General features: G+C 41.9%; 1 protein-coding gene across 1 annotated transcript in view; it reads left to right on the top strand.

The window, feature by feature from the left end:
* The window catches only part of AP4E1 (adaptor related protein complex 4 subunit epsilon 1), a 118,117-nt gene that overhangs the window by 12,877 nt on the left and 90,294 nt on the right, over nucleotides 1-14,946 (top strand). The window contains exons 3-5 of the mRNA XM_082255970.1: nucleotides 10,347-10,470; nucleotides 12,997-13,070; nucleotides 14,880-14,946. The exon at nucleotides 14,880-14,946 is cut by the window's right edge and continues 55 nt beyond it. Of these exons, the coding sequence (XP_082112096.1) occupies nucleotides 10,347-10,470; nucleotides 12,997-13,070; nucleotides 14,880-14,946 (265 nt within the window). The remainder of the gene's footprint in view (nucleotides 1-10,346; nucleotides 10,471-12,996; nucleotides 13,071-14,879) is intronic.

Raw genomic sequence — 14,946 nt, 5'->3', positions numbered from 1 at the left:
AGTTTTCTTATTCAGGGAACTAATTAGGCATTTAACTCCAATACAAAATGAGGTGGTATCTCTTATCACAATATCCTGAATCTCAGATCAGTGGCTGCAAGTTTTGTTCTCTATATAGTTAACGAGAAGATCCTGGTTCAGTACCTATTATCAAAACACATATACTTGTTTAAAAAAGAGGAATAACTATAAAAATGGATACAAAACTGACATCGATTACAAAACCCTACATCAAATCTTAATAAATGTTTGCACATAAAATTCATCACTAGAAATATATATATATATATATATATATATATATATATATATATATATATACCTGTCGGAGACCACAGGCATCCCACAAAAACAGGTGCAGATCAAGATCAAAATTCAACCCTCTGGGTTGTAAAGTATCAAGGCGATTAATCCAGTGAACTTCACGTTTTTAAATTTTTTTTTAATTCTCGATTACCACCTCTTCTATCATGGGGGATTTCTTCAATCACCATATAGTGAAGCTGTGCCTCTGTATGTTGCATTTGAAGTAAATGTCTTGCTAAAGGGAGTATTTGTGCCTGACTATGCAATCTTTTACCTTTTGAGTGGTCTCTCCTACATAGAAGAGACCACATGGACATTTGATGATGTAAATGACAAAGGAAGACTGATAAGTGCGATACCCCCCTTAATTTCTATATTCATACCCCGGTGTGTGTGATTTAAAACTTTTCCATTTATCATAGAATTACATTGGGTAAAATTCAGACAAGGGTATGATCCATTGTTAGGGTGGGCCCTAAAAAAGTTCTAGAAATATTAGTACTATGTTTGTATTGATCAGGCTTAACCAGTCTGCTAAATAAAGTTCTCCCCTTACGATATGATGAAAATTTGATGCTAGTTCTCCCTAATGCTCCAATCACACCTAAGCGTATCATGCAGGAGTTTTTCAGGTGTTTAGTGTTTGTGTTTAGAGGCAGGCATTGACATCTAATAAAAATGCTTGTTGTAATCTGCCAAAAAAGAAGCTCATGTACTTTTTGAGCTTCAGGCGACAAAACGTTCATATGTGAACAGGGGCCATTGAAATTGGATTTTGCTTGTTGGGCATTTTGAGACTTCAGAGATGAGCGTTTTACGAGCTGCAAAACGCTCAGGTTTGAACAGGTCCTAAAGCCCCATACACACGATCAGATTATCGAACAATCTGTCGTCCATTTTTTGTGGCATGCTAATCTGATGTGGAAAATGAAGAGGTTATTTTCATACGACTTTTCCCGTACGACAGAATTCTACATCAGAAGTGATGTCATGTGTTGGATTGCTTTGTATGTGTTCTTTCGTCTCTGAGCATGCCTAGTCTTGCCCTTAAGATTTTTTTCCATCAAAATCTGTACTAATGAGATGAAAATCGGACGTTGTATTACAGATGACAAAAATTTTATAGCCTGCACATCAGGATTTTGTCAGCCGAAAAGTCGGAGTTGGCTGTCGAAAGCACCATACTAACAAGCCGAAAATCGGCAGATCGGTCATCGGACTAATTTTCCCTACAGATTTTCTTATGGTGTGTACAGGCCTTTAGGATGGTGTGAGGTGCATGTGGTCTCTGATCGGTGTATATATAGATAAATATTTCTAATTGATGGATTTTATGTGCAAATATTTATTAAGATCTGATGTATGGTTTTCTAATCGATATATGTCAGTTTTGTATCCAATTTTCTGGTTATTCGTTTTTTAATCCAGTATATGTGGTTAGATTAGGTTTTGAACCAGGATCTTCTCGTTAACTATATTGAGAACGAACTTAGCCTGTGCAGCCATCGATTTTAGATTCAAGATATTATGAGATAAGAGATACTTGCTTTTGTATTGAAGGAGTTAAATGCCTAATTAGTTCCCTGAATAAGAAAACTATATAATGAAGTTTTGATATTGTGAATCATTTGTATGTGTTCCAACCCGAAGAAAGGGCGTGAAGAATTGTAGCTCGAAATCGTTGTTATGGAACCTTTCTATTTTTGTATATTTGTATGTATGTAATCTTTTTGTTCAATAAATTTGAGTGCAGCAATTGGATTTTTTTCTTATTTAAAAAAAAAAAAATGTGGCCTGTGGTAGGGCATGATTGCATGCACCTGAAAGTTTAACTGAGTGCTCTTCAATAATTATTATTATATAAACTGGCGGTATTCCCGAGTGTGGCTCGGGGTGGAATTTCAGTACCAAAAGCGGTAACCCCAAGCCACACTCAGGATTACCCTGCAATGTTACTCACCTTCCCTGCGCTCCCCCCACCATCCTCCCCGCCGTCCTCCCCGACATCCTCAGTCTCTCCCCACTCTGTGCATGGCCGATTGCTGGCACTTGTGCCTTCCGGTTCCCTCCCTGCGAGTGTTGCGACGCAGGGGGGTGGAACCGGCGGCAAATTCAAAAGTGTAAAAACACAAATGACATGATATAAAGCTGGGATCCTAACGGATTACTCTGTATTATGCCATTTCAGCTGGTGACTTTTCCAGTGCCCTGCGATAGCGATTCGTGGGAAAATTCGTCATCAGGTACGGAAAGTGACGACAGCGACGATTCTGATGTCTCTTTCTGGGATATAGCTTGTGGAATTTGGGAAGTATATCAAAATATTCTTCAGAATTTCCAACGGAGCTATATTCCAGAAAGACATCAGAATCGTCGCTGTCATCACTTTCCGTACCTGATGACGAATTTTCGCTCCGTTCTTCAAGTAACTCCGTTTCGCTGTTGCTGTTTTCCAGTTCGTCTAAAAGCACTTTTGCGCAAAAAGAACGCTTTTTGGACGCCATGGTCGTTCTCAATTTTTCAGACACAAAGAACTGGAAAAGCACTGGCAGGGCACTGGAAAAGTCACCAGGTACAATCCTGTGGTGAAATGGCATGATACAGTGTAATCCGTTAGGATCACAGCTTTGTATCATGTCATTTGTGTATTTACACTTTTGAAATTGCTGCCGGTTCCACCCCCTGCGTCGCAATGCTCACAGGGAAGGGAACCGGAAGACAGGTGCCGGCATTGCTGTGGGAGGACAGCGGGGGATCACAGGGGAAGGTGAGTTTTAAAATGTAAAACAACATATTTCTATGCAAAACAATGTACCGCTTTTAGCACAGAAATCCTGACATAATCAGACCGCCAGGGAGGTTAAAGGAAATCTGCCATTGTTGGCTTCACTTTCTCAAAATGCGAGTGGCCTGGTTGACTAAAGCTGGATACACACTATCCAACTATTGTGGTTAGATTTCCTTCAGATTTACCTTTTCTATGTAGTGCAAGGGCCTGCCAGATTGCATACAAATTGAAAGTGTTTAGGTTTGACCTCATATTATATGGTTTTGGTAAGTCTAAAGGAAAAAGTCTTCAGAAAATCTTATAGTGTGTATGGCCCATTAGTAATTTAACCACTTGCCTACAGTGCACTTTCACCCCCTTCCTGCCCAGACCGATTTTCAGCTTTCAGCGCTCTCACACTTTGACTGAGAATTACTCAGTCATGCAACACTGTACCCATACAAAAACTGTGTCCTTTTTTTCACACAAATAGAGCTTTCTTTTGATGGTATTTGATCAATGCTGGGTTTTTTATTTTTTTGTGCTATAAATAAAAAAAGACTGAAAATATCGGGAAAAAAACACATTTTTCTTTGTTTCGGTCATAAAATTTTGCAAATTAGTAATTTTTCTTCACAAATTTTGGCCAAAATTTATACTGCTACTTATCTTTGGTAAAAATAACCCAAGTAAGTGTATATTATTTGGTCTTTGTGAAAGTTATAGAGTCCACAAGCTATGGTGCGAATCATTGAAAATTGATCACACTTGCTCACACCTGATGTACTGTAGGCCTATCTCATTTCTTGAGACACTAAAAAGTCAGGAAAGTACAAATACCCCCCAAATGACCCCTTTTTGGAAAGTAGACATTCCAAGGTATTTAATAAGGGGCATGGTGAGTTTTTTGAAGTTGTAATTTTTTCCCACAATGCTTTGCAAAATGAAGATTTTTTTTGGCCACATACAGAGGCCTAACATCCAAGTAGCAGCGTCCGGCATTCTAGGAGCATAAATTACATATAATTTCCTGACAACCTATCGCACTTTTGAAGGCCCTGGAGCACCAGGACAATGGAAACCCCCATAAAATGACCCCATTTTGGAAAGCAAACAGCCCAACGTATAATTTTTGAGGCATAATGAGTCTTTTGAATATGTCATTTTTTTCCACAAGTTTTTGGAAAATGTGGAAAGAAAATGAAAACGCATTTTTTTTACACAAAGCTGTCCATTTATGCAATATTTCTAACACATAGCATGTACATAGCAAAAATTGCACCCCAAAATACATTCTGCTATTCCTCCTGAGTATGGCGATACCACATGTGTAACACTTTTTCACAGCCTGGCCACATACATAGGCCTAACATCCAAGTAGCGCTTTACACAAAGTTGTCCATTTATCCACTTTAAGACTGGGCCTATTTTTGACACTTGGTGTTTTACAAGCTAAAATCATTTTTTTTTGCTAGAAAACTACTTGGAACCCCCAAACATTATATATTTTTTTTTTAGCAGAGACCCTAGAGAATAAAATGGAGATCGTTGCACTATTTTTTATCACACCATATTTGCGCAGCAGTCTTCCAAATGCGATTTTTTTTTTTTGAAAAAAATTCACTTTTTTGAACTAAAAAATAAGAAAACAGTAAATTTAGCACAATTTTTTTCCATAATTTGAAAGATTATGTTACGCTGAGTAATTAGATACCCAACATGTCATGCTTCAAAATTGCGCATGCTCACAGAATGGCGCCAAACATTGGTACTTAAAAATCCCCATAGGCAACATTTTAAAAATTTCTGCAGGTTACTAGCTTAGAGTTACAGAGGAGGTCTAGGGCTCAAATTATTGCTCTCGCTCGAACGATCGCGGCGATACCTCACATGTATGGTTTGAACAGCGTTTACATATGTGGGCGGGACTTGCGTATGCGTTTGCTTCTGCGCGCGAGCTAACGGGGACAGGGCGCTTTAATTTTTTTTTTTTCCTATTTATTTATTATTTTTTTATTTTTACACAGTTTAAAAAAAAAAAAAATGTTTTGATCATTTTTATTCCTATTATAAGGAATGTAAACATCCCTTGTAATAGAAATGGGCATGACAGGTCCTCTTTATTGTGAGATCTGGGGTCAAAAAGACCTCACAACTACACTAAAAAAGAAAAAAAAATTGTTGAAAGAGGAAAGAAAAAAAAAAAAGCGGCCCTTTAAACCGGTTGCTAGGCAACGTCTTTTGACGTAGCTCCGGTCCTCCAAGACCATAGAGTTGAGTGAGGGCCATCTTGCCCTCACTCGACTTCCTGTCTCTGAGGATCCGGGACCGGATAGTTTTCCCCGCTGCCGGCGGGTCCGGTAAGCTGGGAAAACGTCTGGGACGCGGCAGGAGGGGGGGGGCACCTCTTCCCCTGCACCGCAAGGGTAATTCCGCGGCGAATCCGCCACTGGGACCACCCTTATCTGAAAGCCGACCGCCCACCGTTTCAAAAAATACCGGGGTTATGGGGGCTATCTGCTGCCATAACCCCAGTATTTAGCTTTTAACCACTTGCCGACCGCCGCACGACTATCTACGTCGGCGGTCAGCCCCTCACAGGCAAAGTGACGTAGGGCTACGTCACTAGCTTGTGAGGGTCTAGGGAGCGAGCGCGCGCCCCCGGAGGCGCGCTCCCACTCCCGAGTGGTCACGGACCCCCCCCCCCCCCCGCGCGTGTGACCGGCGGACCCGATGTCCGCCGGCCACTCTGCGATCGGCGGGGGAGAGGGAGAAAGTCAGGCAGCTTGTGTAAACAAGCTGCCTGTCATTCTCCTCGCTGTATGAGAGCTGATCATCTGGATCTACTATGTAGATCCGTTGATCACTCTGCATACAGCTGAAGCCCCAGCCAATCACAGTTAGAATCACGCCCCTAGGGACACACACAGCCCCTCCCTCTCAAATAAAGTTAACCCCTTCACTACCAGTGTATTTTTACAGTAACAGTGCATATGTATAGCACTGATTACTGTAGAAATGTCACTGGTAACCCCAAAAGTGTCAAAAATGTCAGTCAAGGGTCCGATCTGTCCGCCGCAATGTCGCAGTACCGCAAAAAAAAACGCAGATCGCCGCCATTACGCGTTAAAAAAAAAAACAACAAAAATGACAAAAATCTTTCCCTTTGTTAGTAAACGCAATAACTTTTGCGCAAACCAATCAAAATACGCTTTTTGCGATTTTTTTTTTTACCAAACATAGGTAGCATAAAACAAATTGGCCGAAAATTTTAAAAAATTTTGATTTTTACATTTTTTTTTGGGGGGAATTTCATATAAAAAAAAGGGAAAAATATTGCTATTTTTGCAAAATGGACGCTCTTTTTTTGTTTATAGCGCGTGATCAAAAAATCGCACAGGTGATCAAATACCGCCAAAAGAAAGCTCTGTTTGTGGGGAAAAAAAGGACGCCAAATTCGTTTAGGTACAGCGTCGCACGACCGCGCAATTCTCCGTTAAAGTCACGCAGTGCCGAATCGCGAAATACCCCCTGGTCGGAATGGGGGTAAAATCTTCCGGGGCTTAAGTGGTTAATGGCCGACGCATATAGTCGTTAGGCGGTCAGTAAGTGATTGCATGTATATGGCAAACAGGTGACGATGACTGATGGGGTGACAGGTGACAATGACTGATGGGGTGACAGGTGACGATGACTGATGGGGTGACAGGTGATGATGATTGATGAGGTGACAGGTGACGATGATTGATGAGGTGACAAGTGACGATGATTGATGGGGTGACAGATGACAATCACTGACGGGGTGACGTGACGATGATTGATAGGGTGACAGGTGACGGTGATTGATGGGGTGACAGGTGACGGGCGATGATCACTGATGGGTGACAGGTGACGGGCGATGGTGCACGCCGGTACTGATGGCAGTCTCTGGTGACCGGTGAACTTTAGGCTACGTTCACATGTGAGCGTAGCGATCGCGGGCAGAATCACTGCGATTCTGCCCGTGATCCAGAAATCATTGCAAATTGCAGGACGCCTGTGCGTTGCCTGTTTTTTGCAATAGCACCCCAAACGCTGTGCGATGTTGCTGCGATTTCCGCCTGCCGAATCGAGGTAACATCACGCAAACAACGCATGACGCCCCAAAGAAACTCTTGTACCTTTTTTGGGCGTCATGCGATGTTTGCGCGATGTTACCGCGATTCGGCAGGTGGAAATGGCGGCAACATCGCACAGCGTTTGGGGTGCTATTGCAAATCACGGGCAACGCACAGGCGTCCCACAATTTGCAATGATTTCCGGATCGCGGGCAGAATCGCGGTGATTCTGCCTGCGATCGCTGCGCTCACATGTGAACGTTATGGGTGTCAATTTCTGGGCACTGATGAGGTGACTGTTGGGTGACAGGTGACATTGGGGGGGGGGGGGCTGAGGACTGTGTGGGGACCTTTTATTAGTGTGATTTTACTTTTACAGGTACACAGAGCAGTAACTCACTATTTCTAGCTCTTCTCCCCTCATACTGGAAACTGTGTGAGGGGAGAAGAGCTAGTAACAGTGAGTTACTGCTCTTTGTTTACATTTTCTGATCGGCTGTGAATGGATTCATAGTAAATTGTCAGTGACTGTTTACTACTGCCGGTGACAGCGGTGTTCCTACGGAACACAGTGCCACCGACATGACCGCGCTGTGCGCTCCCGATCGCGCATGCGCGGTCATCTCCCGGGCGCCTCCATTGTGATCGGCTGTGTCACTGGAACACGGCCGATCACATGGGAAACAGCCACGCCCAGTGGCTGTTTCCCCCCTGCCGGTGACCGGCTGTGTCCCGGGGACACGCCGACACCGGCAGTGCACGGCGGCACGCCCGCGATCTCGCGCCTGCCCTGCATTTCCTGGGTCACGTCATATGACGTCCGCCCAGGATAATAGCTGCACCGCCCCGCCATCATATGACGGCGGGCGGTAAGTGGTTAATCAGAACAAATTTGCAGGTTGTGACTTTTTCTGATCTACATACCGGTTACCGTTAAGTATTGGAACCAAAATAAATCTTCACTGGCAACCCACGTATTTTTCTCAAGTTTATTTAACCTCTTCATGACTGCACTATAGCTGAATGACTGCTACAGCGCAGTCACACCTTGCTGGGAGAGCTCCAAATGACGTCCTTCCATGATCACACTTCTCGCGCACCCCCGCAGTCATCTGCAATCGATGTGTCTTTGGGACACAGGTGATCCCAGATCGTGGTAACGAGCCAATCACAGTGGCTTTTTATCATGTGATCAGCTGTGTCCAATTACAGCAGATCACAGTGTAAACAGGATTTGTCTGTTATCCGCATTCTTTTCACGCTGACGGCACTTGAGAGGAGAGCTGATAACTGGCCAATCCACACAGGGGACAGCTACACTGATAATCGGGGCACTTATCAGTGTCCTGCTCACCAGTGCTGCCTGTCAGTGCCTATCAGTGTCCTGCACATCAGCGAAAGAGAAAAATTTACTTTTTTTTTTAATAAAAGTTTTTATAACCGACTAAGAAAAATGTTTTTTTTTTCTCAACATTTTTCAGTCCTTCTTCTTCTTTTTTTTTTTTTGGTTTGTTTAGCAAAAAATAAAAAACCCAATGGTGATTAAATACCACCACAAGAAAGCTCTATCGGTCTCAAACCAATTATAAAAATGTAATTTGGGTACAGTGTTATGACCGCGCAATTGTCATTCAAATTGCATCAGCACTGAAAGGTGAAAATTTGTCCTGGGCAGGAAGGAGGTAAAAGTGTCCAGTAGGCAAGTTGTTAAAGTGATTTATGAAAAAACGGTGCGGTTGCGGTGCTGTGCTAATATTTGTGCTTACGAGTTTAAAATTGCCACAGCAGTCAGGACTTCTGTGTAATACAGATAAAATGCCTCAGTTAAATTTGAGTTTGTGATTTGGTGACTGGATCTCTTTAAAGAAGAACTTTTATATATACATTTTTTATTTAATTTTTTTTACCATTCTTTTTCTCACTACGTGTACTTTGTCCCATGTTGCATGCTAAAGCCCTGTGCACACTACTACTATTTTTTTTTTTTTTTCTTTCAGTTTATCCCAGCGGGTTGAACAACAGCTCAGGTTGGAGCTGCTGTACTAACAATCTGATGTTAGTACAGTGATCTCCCCTGCTGTTCTATTGTGTTCTCAAACTAGGATGGTCCCACTGCCGGGACACTCCGATCAGCGCTCTCAGCCAATGCTGGAGGCAATTTACAGCACACTCATTTTGGTTGAATAATTTTTTATATGGAATGTATGTTCCTTGCTAAAGAACATTATTTTTTATCAAGTTGGTATGTGTAAAGTTCTGCTTAAGGCTCCGTTCACATGTAGGCGTTTTGGGGCGTTTTTGGGGAGTTTCTCTGCTCTAGGATCAGCACTCAAAACGCCCAACAAGACAAATCCTATTTATTTCAATGGCCCCTGTTCACATCTGAGCGTTTTGACGCTGTGAGCAAAACGCCCAACGCTCAAAAAAGTACATGAGCTTCTTTTTGGGCAGATTACAGGCGTTTTCCATTGATCGCTATTCAATCTAAAAACGCCTGCACAAAAAACCCCTTTAAAAACGCCTGTAAAATCGCGGTAAAAAACGCGCGAAGACACTACGCTCAGGTGTGAATGTAGCCTTAAGGACACTGGCAGCCGCCCGCTTCTTAACAAAAATGCTACTACTCGTAAACACTTTTCACAACGCTAGTAAACACTGCAAAAGCGTATTAATATATAATTTTTACTGTTTTTATACATCCCCCCCCTTTTTTTTTTAGCACTTTTTGAGTGTCTAGTGTGCATGGAGCCTTAAACATGTATAGTGGGGATGTAAAAAAAAAAAAAAAAAAAAACATGCTCCCTACAAAACTTAAAATCCTCATCATAAACAATTATACTTTTGCTAATGCTTTCTTAAACGTAGTTCATGCCTTAGCCAGAAACAAACACCTTTGTGACTAATTCCCTTGAAATGTTATCTAAAGAGTTTCTTAACAATTTGAGAATGAGTCATGTAATGGAATATGAAAGAGAGCGCCAAATGAGCTGTTATTACAGGGAATCTTTTTATATTTCATTGTTAGATGTCTAAGATGTGGTTGTTAAAAAGCAGAGAAAGATGTGTTTCTGCCCTTGGCAGAGGTCCTCTGCTGCAGTGAGTCATCCCATTAATGATCTTTGTACATTTTCTGTGGATACACCGGTTCTAATCACTGGCCTCTGTTTCCGTTATAGAGACAAATGAAGGAGTGTATGGTCCGGCTCATTTACTGTGAAATGCTGGGCTATGAAGCTTCCTTTGGCTATATACATGCCATTAAGTTAGCACAACAAGGAAATCTGCTTGAAAAACGAGTTGGTATGTATTCTCTTCAGACTGGAGTAGTGAAAAGTATTTGGCTTGTCTCATTCGTTACCAGTCGTGTTTGCTTTAATTATGGTATCTGTACTGAACAAATGACTCTTGGATTCTGTTATAACTAATTTTAACACATTTTTCCCTTCAGTTCTATGCATGACATTATCCAAATTATTACCCACCACTTGCTTTGGGCAATTGCTAGGAGCCAATAAAAACACCATTTATCAAGCAGGCATCATCTTGCTAGATATGTTGTTGGACAGCTGTTGGCGAGGGGGTGGGCATCCTGTCCGAACTCATAGCTAGGCTTACAAAATATGTAGGAACATGGGACAAAGTACTACATGTATGTTGTCCCTTAGAGCAGTGGTCCCCAAACTTTTTGGCTCCATAGAGAACAATGAGTGGTTTGATCAGGTCTGTCTTTCAGGCTGATGTGAAAGGGGTCCTAAAGGGGGAACTTAGATATAAAGGGGACTGCGCTGTAAAGGGGCACAGTAATGATTGCAGTGCAGTCCCCTTTATATTGCAATGCCGCTATCAATCACAGCCTCCTCCAACGCTGTGCCCCTGCAGTCTGCATCCCCCCCCCTTTCCTCTCTAACATTATACTTTTCTATTTTCTAAATGTATCCAATGTATCCTCCCCCAGCTCCCCTGCCTGCCTGACTATATCGTCTTGTGAGGAGCTCTCTATTTGAATCTGAAGTGCCTTCCGCCCCCTGCCCTGCTGATTGTATAACCTCGTCAGGCGGGAGGACCCGGTAGAGGATACAGGCATGGCCCCACAGCCGGAAGTGAGCGGTAACCGTGGTCTGCGATAGCCCTGTGCTGATCATCTCCTGCTATTGCAGCCCGGTTTTCAACAGGCCACAGACCGGCACTGGTCCGGGGGTTGGGGACCCCTGCATTAGAGGACATAAGTGAAAAATAAACATGAGAGTTCATTGTCAACTAGTTCACTAGGGATGGGCTCAGACATGTTCCAATCGTACCCCCAGGAAGCCCTCACTGAACACTGCCAATCATAGACAGTGAGGCATTTCCCAGTCCGCAGCTGCACATATACATGCTGCCTATGATTGACGGTGTGTGCAGTGATGGCTTCATGGTGGGTACGATCCGAACATTCCTGAGACCATCATTAGTTCCCACCCAGGCCAATTCTGCCATTCCTCTCCTACATGTAAAAATCATTATATGTGTGTGTGTGTGTGTGTGTGTGTATGTATATGTGTATATATATATATATATATATATATATATGTATATGTGTGTGTGTGTGTGTGTATATATATATATATATATATATATATATATTACATACATACATACATACATACATACATACATACATACATACAATTATGAGTGTTGAGACTTTTTACGTCACATGCTATTTGCGTAGCCTTTTTTTTTTTTTTTTTTAAATGAGTTTTAGTGCCCTCAAACACAATATAATACCTGTTTTTTTGTTAAAATATAAGAGGGCAAAAAAGGGTACAGATAGCGATAACCATCAGCACATACAGGAAAATGTTCTGATTTATGACAACATTTTTAAATATACAATGGTGCCCTGTGTCATATGCTAGACATCTCATATTTGTCATAAAATTCCCAAGAAATGCCAAAAATATTTGCTCTTTGAATTTTATTGGAGGTCAAAAAGCAAATAAAACGTATACAATATAAAAGGTTGTATTCGTTGTTACAAAGATCTAATAAAAAGGTTAAAACAGAGAAGTTCAGCAAAATAAGATATCCCATATATTGTTCCAAAATACAAAGTAACATATTTCTTCATACTGGAGTACAAACTACAGTTGCAAAAACAACTTGACAATATGAGAAACATCATCTCAATGAGTTTCATGAAACATTCAATAGGAGTTTGATATTGCTGGTATGGTGTGAAACGTCAAAAAATAATTAATGCAAAATCAATATGAACCCACAAGAGGGGAATCTGACCCAGGAGCTGTGGAAACTGGGGAAGTGGCACATCTAAAGTCCCAGGGGAGCAACCATTGAGAAACCAGCAGCTAGGGTGCAGGCACTCCTTGTTTGGAACAAAGTGCCTGGTTACACAGCCAAAGTGATACCCTTGATGGTGCCAATTGCAATTGGATAACATGCAGGCTGCCACTGCTGATCTTTCCTTAGCAAAATTATGGCTATCATTATAAGACTTTTGCTTTTGATATTTTGAGTTGCAACCTAGAATAATCCTTCAGATATGGATTTTGGACTATTCTTGGACTTTCCTGGTATGCATACTTTTTCACTTTAGTGATCTGGAAAATTTAGAACTGGATGGTTGGCATACCTTTCAGGTAACTTTTTGGAAGAAGGCCAGCAATGGCAGTTCCTGTATTTCTCCCATGACAAAACCTTAGATTTTTATTTAAATGCATTTGTGATTGAGATACGCTGAACTTTGTGTTGTGTATGTTACATGTGATGTATTTTCCATTTTGACAATAAAATCCCTATAAAATTGTGTCTTTATATTTTTTTTAGGATATCTTGCAGTGTCACTCTTTCTTCACGAGAACCACGAGTTGCTGCTCTTGTTAGTAAATACAGTGCTAAAGGTAACATCCAACATAGATATTTTGCCTCCTTTTTGTAGGTCCTCTTAGGAATACACTGCACAGAAAACTGTACTGAGTTTTTTTGTACAGTGTTTTCTGGGATTTCAGTATGGATTTAGAATGGTTCCGCTCCAATTAGGCTAACAGGATGCATCCTCATGGACATATCCTCCCACCTGGTGCTGATTCCTATGAACATATAATCTGTATTCACGGATTGTATTTCATGGCAAACCTAGTTTGTAATGCACAGGGATCACAGGTCAGGCTGGTCCATTATATTGGGCACAAACCAAAATCTTGCGATCTTGTGCCAGGAGGATGCAACATTTGCTTCATATGTATTCAGTTCTGTTTTTTAATTATTTTTTTTTAATTCAAAATGTAATTAAGAGGAGTAGTACAATAACTTGACATAATGCATAACATGGACTAAAATGGTGATGACCGGAGTACAAAGTAGCTTCATATTCCAGACTTCCGAAGCAAGTGCAAGTAATAACGGTAGCAGAAATAGCATAATTGGAGTATCAATAAGAAAGAGAAAAAAAGAAAGGGGAAGGGAAAGGACTCCCTCCACCTGCGGTGGCCGAGGAAGAGGGGAAGAGGTGGCATAGTTGGCTGGGTTAGAACAGACCATAAACAGAAATTACCACACCTGACATCAAGTAGTCTGCTGTTGCCTGTGTAGGGCCTCAATATGTTATATTAGGTTAATCTGATACAGCCATATAAATGTTACACAGGTATTAGATTGCGTAAGCCACCTATCCCATATTTTGTTCTACTCAGAGGGACATCCCCTATGAGGGTAAACAAACTTTTTGAAGGGAAGTGTGGAGTTAACATCTATCAACCAGGCTTAAAGAGGAGGAGGGGTTGCCTTCATTCAGGAACATGTAATAAACTTTCTGGAGCTGAAAAGGGTCTCATTAAGAAATATAGTTAGGAACTTATCCATATTGGGGTCAGGTAGAAGGCCAAGCAGGCAAAGTTTGGGGTCTTGTTGGAGAGGAGAACCCATCCGGTCATGTAGAAGTTGTGTACGATTTATGACCGAAAGGTTTCCATAGCCAGGCAGGTACAGATCAAGTAATAGAACGTGCCTGGTGCAGCAGAGTATCAGGAGCATATTGGGCTGTTATCTGGATGATATCTAGACACTGGAGTGGACTCAGATATGCCCGATGCATAATGTATAGTTGCATAAGGCGGCTGAGGATCTTGGGGGAAACCAGTTTGTGGTCATCCAAAACCTCCTCCCATTCTGAGTCCTCTTATGCCTCGTTTCCACTGAGTGGTACGGTTCGGTTCGGTACGGTGCGGTTCAGTACGGTACACATTGCGTTTCCACTGCCAATAGTACCCTTTCATGATGGGCGTGGTGTAGCAGGAAAGCTGTGATAGAGAATTCTCTGTCAACCAATCAAAGTTCTGCAGAGTGTAGCTCCACCCAGTTGGTATGGTACTAATGTTCTTGGTACCCCAACGAAAGGGTACCAAAAAAGAGGTACGGTTCGGAATTAGGGTACCATTCATAATGGAAACGGCATAAATAGCGTACCGTACAGAACTGTACCAGAAAGCTCAGTGGAAACGGGGCATAAGACTCTTGCATCTGCCTCCCAGTGAGACTTTGTCCTGTAGGCCATGCGGGCGGTAGGTAGGTGTTGGTTTTGGAGAGCTCTGAGAATCATTAGGAAATGGTGGCTGAATAGAATTTGAAGAATAATGCCCATGAAAATCTAGCCTAAGTGACCATTCTATATCTAGCCTCTGTTATAACATTCTCTCCATGTGCTCTCTTAGGACTTGCAGAGCACCAATTTGGTGGAGGTGTGTATGGCTTTGACTGTGGTGAGTCAGATATTTCCTC

Source organism: Pelophylax lessonae, assembly GCF_965119305.1.
Source record: "Pelophylax lessonae genome assembly, chromosome: 4".
NCBI lineage: Eukaryota > Metazoa > Chordata > Amphibia > Anura > Ranidae > Pelophylax > Pelophylax lessonae.
This window is presented reverse-complemented; position numbering and strand designations above follow the sequence as displayed.